The sequence below is a fragment of the Gordionus sp. m RMFG-2023 genome, chromosome 1 (genome assembly GCF_954871325.1).
Source record: "Gordionus sp. m RMFG-2023 chromosome 1, tfGorSpeb1-WG-v2, whole genome shotgun sequence".
In the NCBI taxonomy this organism is placed as follows: Eukaryota; Metazoa; Nematomorpha; class Gordioida; order Chordodea; family Parachordodidae; genus Gordionus; species Gordionus sp. m RMFG-2023.
In genome coordinates this window covers 27,549,209-27,574,791 of record NC_088775.1, presented here as the reverse complement: position 1 = coordinate 27,574,791, position 25,583 = coordinate 27,549,209, and the positions used below count along the sequence as shown (strand labels likewise).

At 28.0% G+C, this 25,583-nt stretch overlaps 2 protein-coding genes and 1 pseudogene across 2 annotated transcripts; 1 reads left to right on the top strand and 2 right to left on the bottom strand.

Moving 5' to 3' along the window:
- Window positions 1-2,683: 2,683 nt before the first annotated feature.
- On the bottom strand, window positions 2,684-4,285 carry LOC135923736 (uncharacterized). The gene is made up of 2 exons (XM_065458652.1): window positions 4,169-4,285; window positions 2,684-3,658 (listed from the first exon to the last, which is right to left on the bottom strand). The coding sequence occupies exons 1-2, from the start codon at window positions 4,283-4,285 to the stop codon at window positions 2,684-2,686; spliced, it is 1,092 nt and encodes a 363-aa protein (XP_065314724.1).
- Window positions 4,286-5,810: 1,525 nt separating this feature from the next.
- Window positions 5,811-15,125, top strand: LOC135923728 (EH domain-containing protein 3-like; annotated as a pseudogene).
- Window positions 15,126-15,613: 488 nt separating this feature from the next.
- LOC135931831 (N-alpha-acetyltransferase 20-like) lies at window positions 15,614-24,032 on the bottom strand. Its single transcript, XM_065469136.1, has 7 exons — window positions 23,888-24,032; window positions 23,823-23,847; window positions 23,690-23,780; window positions 23,484-23,613; window positions 23,197-23,333; window positions 15,769-15,903; window positions 15,614-15,721 (listed from the first exon to the last, which is right to left on the bottom strand). Exons 1-6 carry the CDS (start codon window positions 23,938-23,940, stop codon window positions 15,818-15,820), a joined length of 522 nt encoding a protein of 173 aa, XP_065325208.1. The 5' UTR covers window positions 23,941-24,032; the 3' UTR covers window positions 15,614-15,721; window positions 15,769-15,817.
- Window positions 24,033-25,583: the final 1,551 nt, after the last annotated feature.

Here is a 25,583-nt window from a genome sequence, read left to right as displayed (position 1 = left end):
TTAATACATATAAATTATATTTTCACTATGTCAGCTTGCAATCAAATTCTGTATTAAAAATATAATATCAATAACTCACTAAATAATTTAAACTGTTGAAGTTTAATTGACTTTTATTATTTAAATGATTATTTAACCCTAATTAAATAAATATAATCATATATTATTTAAAAATTAACAAATTTGATATTGTAATTAGCCGAGTTCAAAATGACTAATCAACTGTATATTTATTTTGAAATTTTTTTATCATACCTTAAAAATATTTTCAAAGTCCAAATAAGTATAAGAGATTTCTTTATAAAAAGTAAGTAAACATATAGTTTATAATCCTCTACTATATACAGTTGTTTATAAAATATTAGATACAATGCCACTTTTATAGACGTATTTGACAGTTATATAATATATTACAGTTAATATTATAATAAATTTTACTAATAAATGGTTTTGATAATAAATATAATAAGAAATTGCATTTAAGTATTTAACCCCATCTATTTAATAATAAATAATTTTTAAATTTTCCTGCAATAGATGTAATAAATTTGATATCTTTTCTTCTCTTTTTTTACGTGTTTTTAGGAAAGCTATTTTTTTCTTTTTCGAAAAACAGTCTTGAGTTAAATTTTTAATACAAGTATATTTTTGATATTATTACAAACTACTATTATTTTAAATATAATATACCAGTGGTGCGACAATATATAAAATCTTAATTGTTTCATCATATCATTCTGGTCCTTATTTATAGTTAAAAAATGTTTCATTTCTAATATGACATTGCCGTGTAAATAACTCCAGGCTTCAAATATATTTGAATAATTATTTCTTCCAAAGATTTTTAGTGTTTTTATTTTATCAATTTATTCAACATAATAAATTCTGATATTAGTTTACATCGTAAGTGTCATGTCTATTATTGCAAATTAACCAGCATCTATTATTTGTGTTGCTATGTAATTTAAGATAATTACTATAACGGCTGAAAACATATAATTGCATATTTTGGAGTCGTTTATATATCATTTAAAATGGAAGATAATCTTTTAGAAATTTAATATCTCACAATAATTTTCTCGATTACTTATCTAGCTTCCGTAATGTCATCTAAGAGCAAGCTCTAACCACAATATAGTTTTATGATTTGGATTAGTCGTTTATACTCTCTCCTACAAAAATTGTTGATTTGGTTTAGGCCTATAAATTTTTCCTTATTAGTTCATTCTATAAAACATTGTCTAAAATGGTTACAGAAAATTATACTAGTTTGATAACCTTTTGTCAATGTAAGTTGCTAAGAATTATATTATTGTATTATGTGATTTTTTATATGCCAGTTTATTATGTATGCATAATATAATAAATGACAAAATATGAAAATCAGAATAATTGTTCAGTGTTAACACTACTTAAAAAAGTATAATATATTTATATAAAAGCGGGCCGAAGGCCCGCAAATTGGAAAGTTTGGGGGTGAAGCCCCCCATAAAATTTTTTTTAGTTGAGCCCCCTGAGATTGTGAAGGCTAGCGACGCCCCTGCTTCAGACATTTTGCCAATCAATAGTATTTGGGAGTTCTCTGCCTCCCATAATCTGGGGCCCACTTCATGGACGAAAATATCATATTTTCTTGTGAATGTCTTAAGCATTGACCGAGAATTCTAATCTCCTCAGAGGAATGAGTCGATTGATAGGTAGGATGTCGACCTATTCCAGAGAGTTGAGTTTGAGGTGTTGTACGTGTAGTATGTTTTAGTGATTTTTCTTAGACATTTGTTTATAGAGGTCTGGGATGTGTTGATATTGCTTTTAGTGTCCTGCCATGTTTCTAATCGTAATGTTAAGATGGGTAGAATAAGGGATTTAAGAGTCTTATCTTTTGGTTCGTGGATATCTGGTTGGACGACCCTAATTTCGTTAGCTGATGGTATCGGGATCTGGCTTTGTTTGTCCTCGACTTAGTATCCAATATTGTGGTGCCTAACGACATTATCCTGGTTCCTAGGTATTTAAAATCTGAAACCGTTTCTACCACATTATTATCAAAGTTAAATAGGTCTGTAGATGCAAATGTATTGGACGCGATTACCCTTGTCTTCGAGTAATTGACTTTTAATCCGTATTTATAGCAATTATTAACAAACAAAGACAGTAACTTTCTTAGTTTGTACTCAGAGTTCGCTAGAATGCATACATCATCGGCATAGCATAGAAAATTAAGAGAGTTGTGTATGTTATTATCGCGTTGTTGATTCAGATATCGAGGGTTAAGGGCATATTTTTGTTTGAAAGATTTATTCAGAATATCGTTCATTATTACATTAAATAACATAGGTGATAGAATGCGACCTTATTTCAGCCCTCTGTTGGCCTTAAATGGTTGTGATTTTATGTTCAAAGTTGTGGTACCACGTTATGACTGTCGTACATTATTTTTATTAGCGAAATCAGATGTTTATCTATTCCTATACCTTCCAGAAAGGGCCAGATCTTATGCTGTATAATGGAGTCAAAGGCTTGACTTAAATCAATCATTAGGGCAAATATTGGGGACTTATGCATTCTACCTTTCTCCAGAATAACCTTAAGCGCCATGGTTAGTTCCGTCGTGTTCTACCCTTCCTATACGATGTGATGGCGTTTGAGAGGTTCCTATCGATGATTGGTTTGATCCTGACTGCTATAATATCGTGAACATTTTTAGGGTAACTGGGATCAGTGCAATCCCTCTGTAGTCCTTCAGGGTAGTCGGGTTCTTATTTTTGGGAAAATTCAGTATTATCGAGGTCATCCATTCCTCTGGTAAGTTGCCCGTATTCCATATTTCATTCAAGAGGGGAAGCAGTAGACCTGAACTTAGATCCGCATCTATCTTCCATAGTTCCGCAAAGATCCCATCGATTCCTGCAGATTTATGGGTTTTTAGTCTTTTAATGGCATTGATTATATCTATTTTGTTCAGGTTCCGATTGGGTGGTTGGAAAGGATAATCACACGTTGGTTTAGGCCGCCTCGTCCTGTAAAGATTCATGTAATGGTCTGTCCATATAGCTAATTGTTCCTTGGGGTCCGTTATAATTTTATTGTTTTCAATGTGTAATCTTGGAAGAGGATTTGATTTAAAGGTTGTGAGAAATTTGAGAGATTGGAAAGCTTTGTAAATATTATTGTTGTCAAAATTATATTGTATGGATCTAGATATGTTGGCAATAAAATATATTTTGTCTGTACTTATGCAGCGAGTTATGAACCTTCTGTGGTGTATAGTATATTGGTTATAGGAGATATTAGTTGTTTTTTTAATTATCTGTATTGTTGAAGGGGAGAGCCACTCTTTACATTTAATTCGCGGTCTTAAGCATGAAGTCATACAGCTTGATAAATTTAGTTTCATATCTTTCCAGGTTATATTAGGGTTGATCATGCCATTTAGGGTGTTTCTCCATGTTGTTAGCTTTGTGATGAACTCTTCTTTTATATCCGGATCGTTCAGCTGTGCCAAGTCTTTCCTCGCTATGAAGCGTGTAGCGTTAAGGTGGTTCTGTTGATTATGGTTCGGAAAAATGCTATTGATTATCCTTAGCTCGCATCTTAGTGGATAATGGTCCGTAAATAAAGTGAAGTTGAATTTGCTGACGACTTTGATGTCTTTCACCTACTTGAAGATATTGGTGGAAATTACAAAGAAATCAATTTGTGAGGTAGTGCCAAAGGAAGGACTTCTGTAGGTCATGGTGTGATGGCTAGGATGATTGAAGAACGTATTTACTATTTTCAAATTGAAGTGTTCACAGATTTCTATTAATTTCTTGTCATTAGTGTTTGTACTTTGTATTAGTGTGGCGTTCCCGAGGCAAGTAGAATTGTTAGGCCTTCCAACCGAGGCATTGAAATCGCCTGAAAATATAATACTCTCTCGATGAGGCAGTTCTTTTAAGATATTTTCCAGCTCAATGTAAAATACTTTACCATTGTGCGGTGCATAAATATTGAATAGATGAATTTTCTTGTAACCTATATTCAAGGTAAGGCAGCAAATGCAACTGGAAATTAGATTAAAGCTTACAAATTTAATTAGTTTGTTATGGATTAAAATTGCCACGCCTGCCCATAAATGTCCAGCATTCGAGCTGCAGTATAAGGTGTATCATTAAAGATTTCGTACTTCCGTCTCTTTCAGAGGAGTTTCTTGTAAAAGGAGGATGTCGTATCTTTGATCATTTATAGTTTGCCTAAGAATAGTCAATTTGTCACTTAGCGATCTTATATTTAAAGAAATCATTCTAATACTATGGTCTTTTCATTGTAAAAAATATTTCTTATTTCTTATGATTATCGTGAGATTCTCTATCTTACAGAGAATCCGCCTTATAAGAATAGAGAACACACACGATGTTAAATTGAATATATACGTGTTATAAAAATTATAAAAATAAATAGATTTTATAGAGATATATATTTAATTCAATGAATATAATGGTATCAACTATTTTCATATTAAAATGTGATTGAGAGAGTATATAATATTTTTTCAGAAAGAGACGAAAAGTTTTTTATCCACTAAAGATAATGTTGAACATGGATTAATATTTTATTATAATGGTGTCTATTTAGCGCAAATTTTTGTATCTTACATTCATTAAATTAACACCATTTTTCATTTAATTGTTTAATAGATTTTTTGTATATATAAAGAATAAATTTATTATAGTTTTTTAGTTAAATTATAGTTTAATATTTTTAAATACATTTATATAATAAAACAATTTTGTTTAATCTTGCCTTGATCCCTGCTAACCTTTATAGATAAATATTAAACCCATTATAAATATAGATTGTACCTTCATAAATTCTTTTCAAATTATTTCTAATTTCCTTCCCTTTTGATAAATTTTCATGATTGTTACTTACTATTTCTAATATTCTATTTTCACTTGATATTGAATCAATTTTTTTAGGATGATCTCAATAGAAAATTAAATATTAATAGATATGTTTAGTAATTTAACAAATATTATCTTTTTCATTTATAATACTTAAAAAATACTTTCTAATGTTTATATCAATATATATTTACTATTTGATAAAATTATTTGATTGTTATACATTATTATATAAAATTAGATATAACAACACATAATATTCCACTGTTTGTAGTTGTGTGTTCAATTTATATTTTATTAAATTTATAACTTAATTTTATTAAAAATTTTACTTTTATTAATATTTATATAATTAAATTTTACTTTTATTAAGAAGAATAAATGAAAGTAATTCACTTTATAAAATTATTTAATATATTATATTATTTAGTAATTTTATGGATCTGTTAATAGTAATTATATAAAATTTCACTTCTGTTTTAAGACTTTGGATTATATTTCATTTTTGGAAAACATTTGTGGTTTTTTTCCAAAAAAATGTGGATTATAGTCAATAGTTTTAGTTAAAAAAATTATTAACTTTTACATTCTTTTTTTCAAATTATTTTTTAAGTTATACGCATATATTTTTGAGGAACAGGGTGTGGAGAGCGAACTAAGTGGGATATTTTTTTATGATAAAGAAACTAAATTAAGATAAACCATCTTCCTGGGTTGGAAGTTGTGCAATCGCCAATTAAATGGGCCAATTAAATTCGGTTATATAAGTGAAATAAATTTATTTCAAAAAAATCATTTAAATAAAATTTATTTTCTAATATTATCCCACTTATTGATTAATTTCAAAAAATTCAAACCATATTTTTATCCCTCTATTTTATTGTAAATAATAAATATTTTTTACTTTATAAATGTTTTAACAAATATTTGCCCCGTGATGAAAAGAAGAAAAAGAATACTGAAGTTTTTGAAAGTATCTCAGAAGGTTTAAAATTATTATATAAACAAAAAATTTTCCCACTCGAGAAGGAATATCAATTTAATGAATTCCATTCGTCGGCATCAGAAGATGCAGATTTTGACGCTATACCTATAGTCTTATTAGTTGGACAATACTCAACTGGTAAAACAACATTTATCAGGTACATTCTAGAGCAGGATTTTCCTGGTATTAGAATAGGTTCAGAAACTACAACAGATTCTTTTATCGCCATAATGCATGGAGAATTTCAGACTTATCTCAGGTAATGCCCTGGTTGTTGATTCTAAACGTCAATTTCGCCCTTTATCAAAGTTTGGAAATGGATTTCTTAATCGATTTCGTTCACTTGTTGATAATTCTGTACTTAAGAGCCTTAACAATTATTTACACCTGGTATATTATTAGGTAAAAAAAGGGTAGACAGAGGTTAAGACTTTACTGGTATTTTGGGAATAGTTTGCTGAATGTTATGATCACATTATTCTTTTATTTGATGCTCATAAATTAGATATATCAGATGAGTCTAAACGTGGAATTGAGTCTATATGGGCTTATGGTGATAAAATCAAATAGTTTTAAATAAAGTAGATGGAGTAGATGCACAACAATTAATGAGAGTTTATGGAATAGAGCTTTGATGTGGAGTATGGGTAAAGTTCTTAACACACCAGAACTTCCCAGAGTATATATTGGATCATTTTGGGATCAACCCTTGATTCATGTTAATAGACCATTATTTGATGCTGAAGCATATGATTTATTTGCTGATCTTCAAAATTTGTCAAAAACGGCTGCAGTCAGGAAATTGAATGACCTGGTTAAAAAAATATAGTTTAATAAATCATTTTACATTCATATTTGTGTAGCTATATTTTGATTTTTTAAACATTATTAAAGAGTTGTTAATGTATCTAGATATAAAAATGTGTTATCAGTATTTAGATCGATTTTTTGTTAAGTATCTGTATCTAGATATTATTTTATCTGTATCTATTTTTAGATACTTTTTAAGATACATTTTGATATACTTATATTCAACGCTCTTTTATATTATAAATAAAAATACTTGAATGCAAAATTTATTTTATTTCATATGAGCATATAATTTAAATATATATATATTAAAAAATATTAAGACTACTATGATTAAAAATTAAATATATATATATATATATAATATTAAAACTTATATAAAACAAAAATATATATAAATATTCATTAAATATTATGTCCGAGTTTTCAATAAACCAGATAAATTTTGATATTACAATCCAAGGAATTTGCCATTTTTATTTTCAATGGAATTGGTTAATTTTATTTTATTATACCTATTTTAAAATTTTATTTTACATAATAGTGATGAAGAGGAAGAAGTAATAATCAATGAACAAGTTCAGACATTGTTTCTCCATGGTCAATTTATAAAGCATATTTTTAAATATGTCTCAAAATAAAGAAAACAAATCTTTGATAGTAAAATGTTTGCCATGTCTACCAAAAAATACAAAAATTTCAGTTAGCATTACCCCAACTTGCAACATTGTAAAAAATTTAAGGGTATAGATACTATATAAATATTTACTATTGTAATTTAACACTGTTAATGAAAATAAAATAGGGGAAGGGGAATAAAACTATTAAAGAAAATATTAAACTAGGCTCATCGCCTACTGATATTTTTGCCAAGAGACCTCAGACTTTAACCTCAACCACTTTAGATGATTTAATAATTGATTTTATTATAGCTGGCATTCAGGCATTTTCAATTGTTGCTTGATATTTTGCAGGAAGATAAACATATGTACACAGCTTATTACTATTCAACCATTTTACAGCTGATTATCAAATTGAAGAATTTTAAACAAATGAACATGAGATTTTGTTTACCACATCAATATTTAATAATTCTTGGTTTATTGGGACAATATTTGAAGATGAAAATATTATAGCAATATGCTCCATCCTTTTTTTAACAAATCTTGTGAACACTTTAAAAATTCATGAATTTTTAATAGTCAAATCAACATCCACAAAAGTCCAGACGTCGAGGAAGAGTCACCCACTGGAAGGGAACCAACCAATGTAAGCTCCCCTTCACAATTAATCACTCCCGGCAGATGTATCAGGTACGGGCCCTTCCGTGAGTGAAATACAAATGGAAAACCAACCGGCAGGACCATCTGATCGAATAGACATGTCATGCCAATGACGGCAATAACGTCATTTTATCCTTACAAATCAATAAAATAACCGTCCCCCCGGAGACAACTACAAGGTGCGCTAGGGCCCCTACGATCAGTCTCAATCGCACGGTCCATCATGGGTCCCGTATCGGCACCCCAAACAAGTCAGCGAACGTGCAAATGAAAGATACAGATACGAAATGAAACACCTACAAATGATAGTAAAACGCATGCATGAAGGAGCGGACATGCGACATGCGCATTACAGAACGAGTTAGAATACTAACGCTCACGATTAACTGAAACTAGCAAACCGCGAAAGCCATAGATTTATCCTACCAATAACATTACATGTTGGCAGAAGAGATTAAGATCATCCCAGACCGACCCTTTCGGGAGAAAAGACGTGCCACACGAGGTAAGTTCACTTTTAGAGGTCCAAAAACCCAGCAAAAAGAGGCAACCGCCTCCAGGGGTGAGAAGAGAAAGTGAGAGGATGCACGTAAGCAATATCTATATACTAATTTAAATATCAATAAATTGGTCAAAAACATTTCAGCCGATTGTAATCTTCCATTGCACAATTGGTACATTGATGAAAGAATATTCTACGAGCCCCTAAAAGGGATCCGCAAAGGCACTGGCCATCATTAGAACACTTTCAGAATTGGACTTTTATTTGCTAGAAAAAAATTGAGATCTACCCAATATATTGTTCCATCTCATTCACCCATAACTTTCATACAACCGTTTCGTCCCCATAGTTTGCGGTTTGGAATCCATCAATCAATTCTTCACTGACGCATAACTTACATCCTTTTAAAAACATTTACCTCCTCATCTAGCTTTTTTACTTCTCAAGAACTTTTATTACATTCCTAAAATTCCTTACATCTTCGATCCATATCAATTTTCAAATTTTCTGATTCATTAAAATCATTTGAAACCAGGAATTTGAACCGAACCGGGAAAAGAAAACCCTGATTTTTGAAAAAAATCTGAGCCCGAACCGAATCTGTACCCCGTTTATAAAATTTTCAAAACCTAGAACCGAACCCTGGTTTTTGAAAAAAAATCTTAGCCCGAACCGAATCTGTACCCCGTTTATAAAATTTTCATAACCTAGAACCGAACCCAGGAATTTTTTTGAACCGGGGTTCAACCGGGTTCACTTATTGTTTAAAATCATATATTAAGATATTAAGCATAATTGTAAATACAAATAATAATTAATTGAGATTTTATAATATTTTTTAATTTCAAATTAAGTGAAGTGTTAATAAATTTTAAACACCTTAATTAATTTACGCCATTTTTTAAATTCATTCTCAAAGATTCCTATTGGAGTGTTAATTTTAAATAACTAAATTCATTTACGCCATATATTTTTAATTTTTAACTTATTCTTAAAGATGAATTAGAGGAAAATGAAAGTGAACAAGTCAAAGTATAAATTATTAAATTGGATATTGGCAATTTAAAGAATTCTCAAAATCTAACGTAAAATTTGTTAAACAAAGATGTAGGGCAGTTAAACTTATAAAATTATGCTAATCATTTATTTTTTGTTCAGATTAATTTTTACCTTATATTAATGAAGTGCATATTATAAATAATTGAATTTATATATCTGTTTTTTAATTCTATGAAATCATCGCTATTTAAAAAATTTATTCTATTTAACTCTTTTATTTGAAAGTTTAATAAATGTTCCTCAATGGATCAATTTTTTATATAGATTTAAGATCAAAGATAAAATCATATTTAAGAAGCATTTTACTCTGATAAAATAGAAAATAAATCAGCATGCTCATATTGCAAATTAAAAATGTCTGGTAATCATTTGTCAAATTTAGAAAGACATCTGGAAAGAAATCACAACTATGAATATCTAAATTATTTGAATGAAAAAACAAAATATCAGGAAGTGTTATTTGCAAAAATACCCAAAATTAATATAGAAACCTTTTTCCAAAAGCATCTATAAATATAAATCTAACATCTAATGATTCGAAGAGTTCTAACATAGAACTTGTTACTATAAATGATCAGCCTCTATCAATTATTGAAGTTCAGGATTTCAAAGAATTTTAAATCCATTTTTATCTGGATTCAATTTAGTTATTAACAAAAAAAATTTATCATGAACTATTAATAGAACAGCCCAATCTATTAGAGACAAAATATCAAGAGAGATAGAAGGAAAACTAATAAGTTTAAACGTTAATGCAGTTCAACGACAATAAATTCTTGGTATAAATATTCAAATTGTATCAAAGTCCAATATAATTTTGAGAACTCTTGGAATTGTAGAGCTGAACGAAAAAAGTACAGAAGAATTTATGAACGAATACTAAAAACTTTACAAAAATTTAAAATTAATATTAAACAAATATAAACAATTACTTCTGTATCAAAGCTATAAAGCTCTTGCAGCCTGAAATTGATTATTATATAAGGAGTGAATCAACAGATGATGAAAATATGAATGTGAATGTATATAAATTTGAAATCGATGACATACAGAATAATACATTTCAGCTTGTACTTCAAGATGCAATAAAATTATCACCCATTGGGGATACTCTTTCAAAGACTAAGAGCTTACATCTAAAATTAAGACATCACACTTATCAAATGTTAATGAAAAATATGAAACTACCTAAGCCTATGTTAGATTGCCACCGATGGCATTCAACCCATGATATGTTAGAAAGGCTGATTTTACTCAAACCCAATATCGAAGATTTCTTTTCAGAACAATTTGATTATTTATTGACTGAAAATTGGAAAGAGATAATAACGATATTTGAAATTTCAAAACCACTAAAAATCACAACCAACCGATTCCAATCTGAACAGTAAATACTGATAGATTTTTATGCAGAATGGTTAAGATACTGCATTTAACTAGAAAAAAATTAAGCCATTTTCAATTACTATATTTGTCTTAAGAACAGAGAAGAAAGGTTTATAAAGAATGACTCTTGGACACAAGATACAAGGTTAATTAAAAGCTTAGTAAATTAATTATTTTGGATTTAATTTATATTAAAATTGTTATTTTATGGAATTGCTATTTATTTATATATTGGCTAATAACCCTTCAAGAATGACGGGGTTGAGGGGTAATTAGTTTATGTATATAGTACTAAATATACTTTATTAATATATTTTATAAAAATATTAAAATTTAGGAGAAAATAGGGTAAACTTGTGAATCACACCTCATAAGATATTCCTAATTTAAAGTATGATGATGACCCATCTTTCTTGATGGGCAAAACGAAAAATATATAACTAAGAGTACCAGAGCTCCAGTTAGTCAGCATTGACGGGGAATGAGAATTTTCTCCTTACTCCTATGATAGTTGTTACCTGTTATTTGAAAATAATATCAATTTTTATTCTTTATAACCCACTCCCCCCTTCAGGCCAGAATCCATTAAAACCAAGTTTAAATACTATGTTTCGAGTCAAAATATATTTAAAGCTTTAACTTGATACCCATATCATTATTATACTGATCCCCTACTAATATTTAATATTGAAAAAATTCCTAAGCAAGGTCCAAGTCCTACATAATTAAGAAAAAATTTCCCCAACCCCAACCAAAGATCATAATAATTTTGGTAGTTGTAAAATGAATTGGCCTTGGTTTTTTGATCAGGCCGAGCCCAGGCCTGCAAAAATAATTTGTTTTAGGTCAATATCTGATCCATAGTTAATAATAAAAAAATTCCCAACCGTCCAAGTGATAATAATTTGAAAAAATTTTCCCCAAGCCAATTTATAAAAATATTTTCCAAGCCCAACCCGACCCATTATAATTTTATAAAATTTTTCTCAAACCTGGCCGATAATAATTTGGAAATTTTTTTCCAAAAAAAATAAACAATGATATAATTAAATTACTTTATCAAAATATATTTTCATATATAAGAAGAATTTTATTACAAAATTTAAGATAGAAGGGGGCTGAGTTGGAAAGAACGTTTGCCTTTCTAACGTTAGGCTTGTTTTGAGCCGATTTCTAAAAACTAACTCAATATTTTAGCCAGAAAAATTTCTAAGCCTCGAGATTTCGGTAATATATGTCTAACCTTTGTTACTTCCATGAACAAAATCTTCATGATTTCGTAATATTTTTCTGAATAAAATATTGAGTTAGCCGTTTTTAAAATTGATACAACTAAGGAAAGGCAGGAGAAAATACTTAAAAGAGGGCCAACGATTGCAGAGAAAAGTATTAACTATAATTGCCGGATTTAGCGATTTTAAAATATTAGATAAATAAAATACTTTGCATTTTTGGGAGTCTGCTAGCTGGAGCACCCTGATTTATATATTTTATCCAAAATCATATTTGCTGCTCTTTGCAATCCAAGTTAATTCATCATATTTTCACGAATATATTTAATATAGGTTAACGTTGAAAAATCTTTTCACATTTGAAATTCATTCTTTCACCTCAAAGATCGAGGATGAGTGAACAACGGTTGTATTATGTTAATACGTATAAATAAAATTCTAAAAATTGATACATGAGTATGCTTTGCATTTTTTAAGTATATTATAAATAAAATAAGAAATTTATTTTTTATACCAAATTTATGCCTAGTTTTTTAATTATGATTTAAATATAGATTTTATTTTATCAATTCAAAAATTCTTAAACCTGAGCTGAACCCGTAACCAAGCCCTGGTTCAAAAGAGAAGAGAAGTTTCCCTAAATCGAACCGAACCCGCCTATTGTATTTTTATAAAAAGATTTTTGTTTTTTTTCTTAGAAAATAAAAAAAAAAATTGTATTTTTTTGAAAATTTTGTTTTTTTCTTGGAAAATGAAAATAAAAAAGTTGTATGAAAAATAATAAAGTTGAAAAAAGAAAATCAATTCAGCATTAAGGAAATCTAACATTATTTAAGATTAACGTAAATCGATCAGTGGCGACGATGGGAAAAACTAAAATTCGATATAAAAGTAAATAAGATGACCCCTTCGATTCCCATTAAAAAAAACAGTGATTCTTTCTCAACATTTCTTATTAAATTAAAGGCATATTTCATATTGAACAATATTACAGATGAAAAAAAGAAAAAAGCGATAATTATTCTCTCATTACAATCCAGCGATATATATATTCTAGCCCAAAAAGCTGTGCCGAAAAATATGATGGATCTAAACTATTATATGTTAAATATTTTAAAGGGGAAGGAAGCATGTTATATTCCCGCGATAGACCAAGAAATTTATTCTCAAAAATTTGAAGAAAACAAAATTATTGATAAAATAAAACACGAATACAAAAAGGATAATGTCAACGAAATGGATAAAGGAAACAAAAAATTCAGGGATAAAGCACCCCACTCAAAAAAATTACCAGATTTTATGCCTTATCATATGACTTCCATTAACGATTCTGTAAATTCTTACAGTTTAGCACTTTCAAGTAAAGAGAAAAAAGAGCAAGTCACGTCAAAAAGAAAGAAATGTTCAAAGTATTTATTAAAGGATAAATTATACGTTAAAACCACTAAAATTTTACATGAGTGTAATAAAATTGATGTAACACCCAAGTCTTCAACTAGACATTATCAAGATATAAAAATTTAAAATATTTTAAAAGATAAAAATAGTGAAAAAAATCAAATCAAATAATGACAATATAAAAGTGAAAAATATTTCAAAGGACAAAAATAAGGTAAAATATTCACCCAAAATCAAAAAATACAAATTCGATATATGTAAATTAAAAATATTTCAATATAACATCTGGGACGACAATGTATCAGCACCTCAGATAAAATTAAAAGAAATCGGCAACAAAAAGATTAAGAGACTCACGATCAAAAGAATTCAACAAACAGAGCTACCGAAGAGGGGAAAATTTACGAATTCCAACAAGACTAAACTCACATCCAAGATCAACAACTTCGGAAGAGGAAGGAAATGGAAGCAGGATACGAAAATAAAAAAAAATACTAAATGAATTCTTATTAGCTTATAGAAACACCCAGCCTACGACTACGTGACAAACCCCAGTACATATGATGTTTGGACGGAATGCTCGGAATCATCTTGAAATGATTAAAGAAACCCATGAGAGCAAACAAGACGATACGCACGCAGATCAAAGAGGTATATTTTTCAAGATAGGACAATCAGTATGGACGAAAACTTATAGTGACAAAGTAAAGTGGATCAAGGGGGCTATAGTGGGCCGATCGGGGAAGTTCATATATACTGTGGATACCGCTAAGGGCCAGTGGAAGAGACATAAGGATCAAATTAGAAAATCTTTTTAAAAAAGGGAGATGTTATGAAATCTTAGGGAGATATTATTATTTTTATTTCTTTTATCGATTTTTTGGATTGTTATTATTTTTTATTTTCTTTTATCGATTTTTTTGAATTGTGACTATTGTATTTTTTTGAAAAAAGATTTTGTTTTTTCCTTGGAAAATGAAAATAAAAAAGTTGTATGAAAAATAAAAAAGTTGTATGAAAAATAATAAAATTGAAAAAAGAAAATCCATTTAGCATTAAGGAAATCTAACATTATTTAAGATTACGTAAATCTCGACTTAGAAATTCGGCGACTTAGAAATTCAACAAATAAGGAATTTAACAAATTCCATTGTCCCAAACTAATGACCCTCCTAGTGTTCACAGAAAGATTGAGACATTCACTTAAAAAAGGCTCCGTCACTTATAAAATTGAGTCTTCACAATGGTGATTTCACAGATTTTCATAAATTGAACCAAGGAACAGGTTACAAGTTTCTGGAAACCATACCTTCCAACAACCTCGATTTTCTGCTTTCCGCCGACAAGCTAAGATTATTGGACAGCTCAATTGTTCTACCGTACCAATGTAAACATTGCGAAATCAGAGTTGATAGCAAGGGTAGACACTGCCGCTTTTGTCGAGGCCGTTTCCCATTACACATAAAATGTAATGACATCATTTTGTGTGCACTTAAATCCGCAGGTATTTCATCCAGATTTGAACCAACCGGCATGTTTGGAACTAATGGAAAAAGTTTTAATAGAATGTCCTTAATTCCTTGATCAAAAGGTCAGCTCCTGGATTGGGACTATAACTGAATTGAAAGCATCATTCAACCATAAAGTCCATGCTCTCGTCCTCTACTTATTTATACCCATTCCTGTTCCATTCTTACTCCCTTTGGTAGCAAAGCTCAATGTTTTTTTAAAGAATTGGAGATGGATTCGCGAAAAGACCGATCAGCCTATGGAATCCCTTTTCTAACAACAATGTCCTACTACCACCATTATTTGTTCTAAGTTTTATCTCTTCCATGTCTCCTCAAACATTCTTTCCTTTTTCTTACTAGTTTCTCTTATATTTTCTTTTTTAGACATCCTCTTTCAATTCCTTATCCCATTAATTCTATTTTTATATTTATCGCTTTTATTAATTTTGTCGCAAAAAATAGTTAAATGCCATCACCTTTTCATAATAATATATATTAGCTATTATTATACAGATAAACAAATGAACAAATAAAAATATAACTATTTATTTCTATTTTTTATGCAAATTTAAATCATATTATTTCATATAATATATATCACAGATAATGTGGCAAGTTCAATTATTTATATTCACCTAAAATAACCATTCATTATATTTCCCATGTAATCTATAAGTTATGAAATAGTAATTTCTATAATCATCAAATAAATTTACTTTTACTCAACAAATAATTTTTAAAAGGCATTCATTCATAAGAATTTGTTTAATCAACTTCATCAGGGGTAACCGGATGTGGTAAGGGTATAATAGACTTCTTTTCAACATCTCTTGATAATGCTTTCCTCATATCTAAGTAATATTATCAAAGCATTAGTAAAGGTTTATAATAAGTCTGACACTACATTGTTTAAAATTTTATAAATAAGACCCCTTATGTTCCTGGAAACAAATTTCTCATGCCCATCCATTGATTAATATTTTGCACCAACTTGCCACACCCATTGATTAATATTTTTACTAACCTGCCCACCCATTGATTAACATCTTGTATCAACTTGCCCATCCTTTGGTTAAAAGTATTTTTAGCCAGAGATCCAAGCCAAGCCCTTAAACATGTATTTTATAGAACCAAACCTGAAGGGTCAAAAATTGTGACACCAGAAACTTAACTTCTAATGATAATATGGAGAAAAAATATTTTAAAAATTAAGTTTAATAATTTAACATAAAAACGAATATGTAGTTTTTGGAGTTGATAGATAGTCATTCCTAGAAAATTATTAGAAAATGGTTTTAAATAATAATTTTTAAACAAAAATTATTTTCGGAAGCCCTTAAAAATCAGATTTTGATGCCAATATGCACACTGCATAGTTGGGCAGTACCTCGTATACTTGTATCTAAGATACAAGATCCTTTTATATCTTGTAATTAGTAACTTTTAGACATTTTTAATAAAATACTAGTATCTGTATCTAAGATCCTTTATTCTGAAAAGAATCCTGTATCTTTTTCATTTTCTTGACAAGATAGATACAGATTCTTTTTAATATTAATGTTCAAAATTTACATATCACAGTATACATCTTATTTTCATCTGAAATCTTGTATTAATTTCCTTATTTTTTTCCGCTATTTTAATATATTGACAATCAAAATTAGCTGAAAATTTACAACTCATATTAAGATAGATGAATAAAAAAATAATAACACCAAACAAAATAAGTAAAGATTATATTTTATATATAAATGTAATTCGATATAATATAATTACCAATTTTTTCTAATATTTTTTAATTCATAGGATGATTAACACTCATGGTAGTGAAGAATAAGGTAGTGAAATTTAAATTATGGAATTAAGTTCCCCTGAATAATCCCAATCTTAAAATTTTCAGTAGGAAATTTTTTTTAAATAAAAGTTAAAAAAGACAATGCACAGGCTGAATGTAAAACCTGTATAAACAAAAAAATGATAAAGGGTTCAACATAAATTTTGTTAAACATATTATATGTGGTTAAAAGAGACATAGGTTATTTTAAAAATTCAAGTTTACAATATTATCTACATTAAATTAAAAACTGCCCAGATGGTATGGGCAAAAGAAAATATTTTCCTATAATATGAATATAATGAGGCTTTTTGGCATCAAATCACATCCAATTTTAAGAAATTATATTGAGTCAGATAGTAAAAAAAAATACTTTCAAAATATATTATTAAAAGAAGCCCTAAATGTAGTACCAGAGTATATAATCAAGCTCAAACTATAATATAACATTAATAGATTTCACATCTAATAAAGAAAATGTAATTTTGGTGAAACAAATGTTGGGGAGTTAAATAATACAAATAAAATTAAACTGGAGGTTTTAAAAAGAAAGTCGAAATACATTATAAACGCTTAATTATTATCCTTCCATTAAGGAATTTTTTAAAATATAATAATTCAATACCTTAATCAGCTATAATTGAAAGGTTATTTAGTTTTGGCACAATGTTAAGTATGCCCAAAGGCAAAGGTCTGATAAATTATTTGAAAAATATTTATTCTATTTTAAATAATCTTTTGCTAATTAATATTTTAACTCATTAATAATACTAGTCTCCCTTTTCTATTTATGCTAAGAATAGGCTAATACTTATATTAAAATGCCTGATTATTATAATTAAATCATCATTAAATATTTTATTAATTATTGTAAATGTTAATATATAAATTTTGAATAAAGTTTATATTTTTTTCTTTTTAAATTAAATGACCTTTTCGTAAATTTTCTCTTACTTTTTATAAACACCGCTGCCACCATGATAATTTATTATATATATATATTTCTTTAAATACAATACGATTAATATTGATAATTTCTTTAACGTCTCTGATATCGTTTTGCCTTCAGTATAAACAATCTCCCATTGGCATCAATATATTCCTTTCCATTTATAATTCCATAGGCCTGTTGCATGTCGTCAAGTCTATCATATCGTATTAGAATTATAGTTTTGCTTTCATGTAATTAATATGTCCAATCTCTTAATCTCTTGCTAACAATTTTGTTCAGCTGGTCTGTTGTCTGCAAGGTTACACAAAAATTTTCTGTAATAACTGGCCATGCCTAAAAATGTTGCTAACTCCTCTTTTGTTGTTGGTTTTGGCATGTTTGTAATAGCTTTGATTTTATCTTCATTCGGATGTATGCCTTTTTCGTTTATATCATGTCCCAAAAATCTTATCTCCTTCTTCATAAACACACTCTTGTTAAAGTTTGGTGTAAGTCCATATTTGTTATTTTGTCGAAGACTTTTTTTATGTTGTTCAGATGTATTGTATCATTATCACCAGTTATCAATAAATCATCTATGTAAAATATGACATCTTTCATATCTCCAAAAATTTTATCCATGGTACATTGGGAAATTGCTGATGACGTTTTTAAACCAAAAGGTAGTCTCGTAAATCTATAATAACCTTTGTGCGTTGATATTGTAAGTAAATCTCTAGATTCTTTATGTATTGGTATTTGAAGAAACGCGTTTTTGAAGTCAATTTTTGTAAATTTTTCTCCTTTCGATAATTTTGAAATTAAATCATAGTGGTATTGGATATTTAAAGTCCTCTAATACAGGGTTTATCGTATTTTTAAAATCAGCACATAGCCTTAGTGATCCATCACTTTTATAAACTGGAGTGAGTGGACCTGCCCATCGTACTTCATCTACTAGTTCTATTACCTTATCATCAATTCATTTTTGTAATTCTTTTGTGAAACATCGTTGGTCGAACATTGCTTGTTGATTTGCTATTTGTATTGATCATCCCATTTCTCTTTCAAAATTTTATATATGTATTTTTTACAAAATTTTTATTTATTTATAACAATCATTTCTATGTCGTAAGTCATATTCTCGCTTTTGAACTTGACTTTGAATTTTGAACTTGAACCTGAACTTGTTCACTTCTCCCCCCTCTAGAAATTTTTTCAGTATTATCTTTTGTTACATTCGTTGCTCTTTTCTTTATTTGATCCAAATGTCTCCTAATAATATGATGTCCCTTGTGTAATTCATATAAGATCTCCTTTCATGTTCATCGGTATTATTATTCTGTTTTCTATGGTGACAGTATACTTGATAATCATTACGCTACCAATTGAAATAAGCATAAAAAGAATTTTTGATAATAACAAAAGAGATTGGACATATAAATTACATGAAAGCAAAACTATAATTCTAATACGATATGATAGACTTGACGACATGCAACAGGCCTATGGACTTATAAATGGAAAGGAATATATTGATGTCAACGGGAGATTGTTTATACTGAAGGCCAAACGATATCAGAGACGTTAAAGAAATTATCAATATTAATCGTATTGTATTTAAATAAATATATATATAATAAATTATAGTTATAAAATATTGATGTGATATAATAAAAGCATAATGAAACCTTTAGTAAAAATACTATTATTGAATGTCCAAATTATAATAATAATGTTGAAGCTTTTTAAAAAAAATTTGATAATATTTTAAAGGATCCACAATATTCTGATGCAGAAAAAGCTTACGCATTTGCGCAAAAATTACCTGAAGATCAATATTTTAAGCTAGAAGCAATATGTACTTCAATAGAATTTTGCAATCCGCCAATCGTTCTTGAAAGATTCAAACTATTACACCCAGACAAATCGTATATAACGTATCTAAAAGAATTTAGTGAAGTGGTACAAGATAAAAATGAAACATTCAGTAATTGGGTAGATTATGTATATTAAGTAATAAATGCAGATTCAGTAATTATAGTAGAACAATCGAGAGAATAAAAATATTTTCAACTAATAAAGAGATACGTCAGAAAATTTCACATATAGAAAGTATAGATATATCAGAGATAATGAAAATAGAAAAGGAGATTGAGGAAGAAGAAGCATATGATAAAAGAATTAATAAAATTGATAACATAAAAATAGAAGGAGACATAACGGAAATAAAACAAATAGAAATGCAGAAAGATAATCAAGCGAATACGGATAGAAGGATTATAAAATACGATGATCGCAATAGAGGAATAGATGCGCAAACGAATAACGTATACAGAAGTCAATGGAAGCCTAGATACGACAATTATCAAAGAAATAATTATCAAGGGAATAATTTTAATCCGCGTTTTCAAAACAATTTCAATCCACGATATCAAAACAATTTTAATTCGAGACATTCAAATAATTATGAACCAAGATATCGAAACAATTATAATCCTGGAGTTTACGATAATGATAGGGGGTATAATGGGCCAGGACCGTATAATAATTTTACAAGATTTAACAATAAAAATAATTATAATAACAACTACAATAACTATTGATATAATAATGATGATAATTATAAATATAATGAAAATAATTATAGATATTGTAGACATCAAAACGAATCAAGATACATACCAAGATACAATAATAATCGAAACAATAATCAGTCATACAACAACAGATATAGAGACAATAATAATAATCTATCCAGATATTCGAATAATATAAATACCGTCGATATAGAAGAAATAAAAGAGGATAATAATGATAAAAAGGAACACAGTTTATTTAAAGTTGATGTGAATAATATGGAAGATGATGACAAGGCAAATGATGCTTATAAAGTTATGATATACCTTAATGAGATACTGATAGTCATGCAGATCGACACCGGGTCGAGGTTTTCAATATTGCCGATTAATATTGCAAGGAATTAAAGTCTTAAATAAATCGGATACGAGACTCACTGGCTATGATGGGAAAAGAATAGATGTTAGGAATTGTTCAAATAAAAGCGAGATATGAAGACAAAACTCAAAACTTAAATGCGTATGTAGTCCAAAGTGAAAAGATTGCACTTCGGAGAAAGACGTGGATAAAAGTTTTCGGAAACATACTTAATAAATTTGTGAATCTAATCGAGGAAAGTAATAATGATATGATAGAAAATTTGATAAAAGAATGCAATTCAAAAATTAATAAAAAACCTATATATCGTAGTGATGTTAAATTACATTTAAAACAAGATGCAAAACCAAAAATTATACCACCAAGACGCGTTACATATAAAAGACTTGATAAAAGAATTACAAAAATGGATTGATGATAAGATAATAGAACCAGTAGATGAAGTACGATAAGCAAGTCCACTCACTCCAGTTTATAAAAGTGATGGATCACTAAAACTATATGCTGATTTCAAAAATACGATAAACCCTGTATTAGAGGACTTTAAATATCGGATAATAAAGAAAAGAGCAACGAATGTAACAAAAGATAATACTGAAAAAATTTTTAGAGGGGGAAGAAGTGAACAAGTTCAGGTTCAAGATCAAAATTCGAAAATTCAAAGTCAAGTTCAAAATTCAAAGTCAAGTTCAAAAGCGAGAATATGACTTACGACATAGAAATGATTGTTATAAATAAATAAAAATTTTGTAAAAAATATATATATAAAATTTTGAAAGAGAAATGGGATGATCAATACAAACAGCAAATCAACAAGCAATGTTCGACCAACGATGTTTACAAAAGATGTTCAATAATCGATTCATCAAACGATAATCAGATGGTCAAACAAACAATCTCAAGATATACGAACAAGTAGCTAATGGAGAAATTGAGAAACGAATGACTGGAAGTGAAGATAAGAAACTGAGGAAAGAAGACATTTAAAAAAAGAGGGAAATGTTAATATATAAATTTTGAATAAACTTTATATTTTTTTTCTTTTTAAATTAAAAGACCTTTTCGTAAATTTTCTTTTACTTTTTATAAAATATAAGGATGAACTTGTCGAAATTCTTTTTTTATATAACCTTTTAAAAAAACTTATTATTTTAATATGTAAAAATGTAAATTTAAAATGTATATATAGAGCACAAAATGTTAAATATTTTAGTGTTAAAAGTGTTAATAAAGTATTAATAAAATATAATTTTTAATTTTTATCACCTTCCATTTAGTAAATATTCATTTTTTGTTATATTCTTCACAAATAAATAATAAAACTGTATTTTAGAAAAAATTCTAATTTTATTAATAATGATAATTTAAAAGTATATTGTATTTAAGATACTCTAATTTAACAAAAAGATACAAGTATATCTTTTTGATATTTTGAAAAAGATACTAGTATCTGCATCTAAGATTCTTTTTTTAATAAAGAATCTGTATCTAGATTCTTATTCTGGAGGGCCTGCCCAACTCTGGCACATTGCATACTTATGTAAAGGGCAAAAGCAATCCTGAATGTTCATGAATGTGACTTGTATATTTTTAAATCTGTTGTTGCAAATAATATATCACATTATATTTAAAAAAATATATGTAGACATACAATTATAAAATAATAAAAACAATGTAAACATCAGATCAGTCTTTTAAAAAGTAGTCAAATCTTATATTATTTAAATGGTAAATATTGAACTCAATCCCATATAATATAAACACAGTCCTAAAATTTAACCTTCTCCTAATATAATTGACATAAAAGAATCTTGAAAATAATTTAAATGTATACTATGTAAAAATATTTTTAAGGAGATTATATTATATAGTTAATAAATTATAAGAAATATTAGGTGAAATAAGACTAAAGTAAAGGTTAGTTGCCTTTATGGGTTTTAGACAGAGTTTGAAAAAAATCAGATTTAATAGAACATTTTTTTTATGCATAAAATAAAAATTACAAAATATTTTGTTTTTTTTCCGGTCATGGGTTACTTTATTTGAATATTTACTGATTAGTTATATAAAAAATTTTTTAGAAAAAATATTTTGCATTTCAATAAAATCTTTCTTCCTTAAAAAAAATCTTCAAAGATTTTTGATGATTTTTTTTAAATTCTGGTGTAATGAAATTAATTAATATTAAAATTATACAAAATTTTAATAAGTTTGTGTGTAAAAAGATATGAACCAATTTTTAAAAGTTCAAACTAAACCAATATAATTATCTTTTATAAAATGAATGGGAACTTTATTTTAATCTAAGCCTAAACTCATATGAGTTAAGATTGGATCTGTTTTCACCTCTTAAATTGTTTATTTTGCTGTTTTCCATTGAAACCCCTCAATATTAAATTATATTATTTATAAATAAATTACCAAAGGCATCTTCAGAAAAATCTCCAGCATAATAATTCAAAACTCTTCTATATATTGTATAACCTAGCTTCTTATACATTGTTATGGCTACTGTATTAGACACCCTTACAAATAAGTCAACAAAATAGCAATTTTGTCTGTAAACAAAATATTTTTATTATTTAAATTTTAGTTTATTTATGTTTGACAATAAAATATCGAACTATTATGAAAATGTAATTAAAACAGGCATTTTTTTTAAGCAAAAATATTAAACCACCCAATCAAAAGAATTTTGGTAAATATACCTATCAGAATAATCTTCTAAATGTTTCATCAAAGACTCCGCTAATCCTAATCTTCTATAATCTGGAGCAATTGATAATGCTGTAACATGCCCATGTAAATTTTCATTTTGCCCTTCTGTTTTCCCCATAACTTAGCATTCATATTTCATGATTAAAATAGATTGTTTGAATAAAAATAAATATATTATGACATTTAAATATATTACTATATCCCATGATTCTCCCATTAGGATGTTCAGAAACTTTGAAAAGACTTGGCCAGTGAATCATATATTTCATATAAAAACATAAGCCATACTATGAAAAATACATTACATTACTTTAAAAATAAATCATTACTGTCTCTGTCAAAGGATCTAGATTGCTAAATAATACATAGATGCATGGAATATAAATAAGCTTACACTTGATTAATCTTAAACAAATCCTCGAGTCTAAAATTTCTTATGTATGACATATTTTGTTTCCACAACTCATAAAATTGAAGGTGAGCTGAGAGGAGTACAAATAGATTGTTTGAAATAATTGATGTAATTCATTTAGGTAAGCTTTTTGAATACCTAAAATCTTAAAAGGCGTTGCCGTCCATCATCATCAATTTAGCAAGTAATTATATTATATGGAATATAGATAGTAATCATTAAGGCTTACAATAAAGATGTTAAACGTAGAATCAGCCACCACCCACCCTTAAACTAATTAAATTATTTTTGCAGTTCTCGGGTATAGGCTTTTGTTTTGCTTAACTCTTTATATTATTAGCCTATATACGTTTAAACAACAGTTCTCGGACTGTTGTGAGTACAAGTACGTGCGGCTTTCCCGCAAACGTGTGAAGGGCTCCTCATTTATTCCCAATGTCATTGTTTATTCCCCTCTAATTAATTATGCAGTTTGATGGGTTCTTGTGGAAAAACTAGCGTAGCTCTATTGTATCCAATCCACAACCAGAGGGCGAAAACGCTTTTATCACGTATAACGTACTTTATGGTATAACACTACAAACTTTAATGAATATAAAATTTATTGCTCGGCTATTACTTCTAACAGCTGGTGCGGGATAACATTGCTTATAAATAAACGAATACATAAATACATCATCAAATTCGTGCATCTGAAAGATGAAATCTTCTCTATTTGAACACAAATTTTTGGCCTCAATAATAGCAAATTTTTGACAAGGGGAAAGTGAGTATCATTTTAAGCAGGGGTGTCACTAGCCTTTACAATCTCAGGGGGCTCAACTAAAAAAAAATTGAAGCTTTTGCCCTTTTGCCGGCCTTCGGCCTGGTTTTATATTAATATATTATATTTTTTAAAAATTTGCTACCTCTGAATAATTATTCTGAATTTCATATTTTAACATTTATTATATTATGCATACAAAATAAATTAGCATATAAATAATTAAAACAATATAAGACATTTCTAAAATTATTATTTTTAATACAAAATCTATTTATTAAAGTAAAAAATATTTTCGTTTGGTGATATAAAAAAAGTTAATTAATTCATACATATGCCTTAATTGATAATGGTTTTTAAAATCTACATATTATAAAATTAGCAACTTACATTGAAAAAAGGTCAAGAAACTAATATAACACTCTTTTACCATTTTTAGACAATGTTTTATAGAATGGATTAATAAAGAAAAGTTTATAGGCCTAACCAAATCAACAATTCTCGGAGAAGATAATATAAACGACCAATCCAAATCATAAAACTATATGGTGGTTACAGTTTCCTCTTAAATGACATGATGAAAGCTAGATAAGTAATTGAGAAAAAAATTGTGAGATAATTTCTAAAATATTATCTTTCATTTTTAATGATATATAAAAAACCAGAGTTGTACAAAAGATCTTCTTTGAAGATTTTTGAGCGAGATCTAGCTCAAAAATTTGAGCAAGATCTTTGAAGATCGTAAAATTTGAAGATCTTATCGCTGCGATCAACGATCTTCAAAAATCTTCATGATATTTATTTTTTTTACCCCTTTATTAAAAGCCCAGATGTTTTTCAATTTTCATCAAGGCAGGAGGAGAGGTATAAAACATAAAAGAAATATTATATTAATAAAATTGAAAAACATCTGGG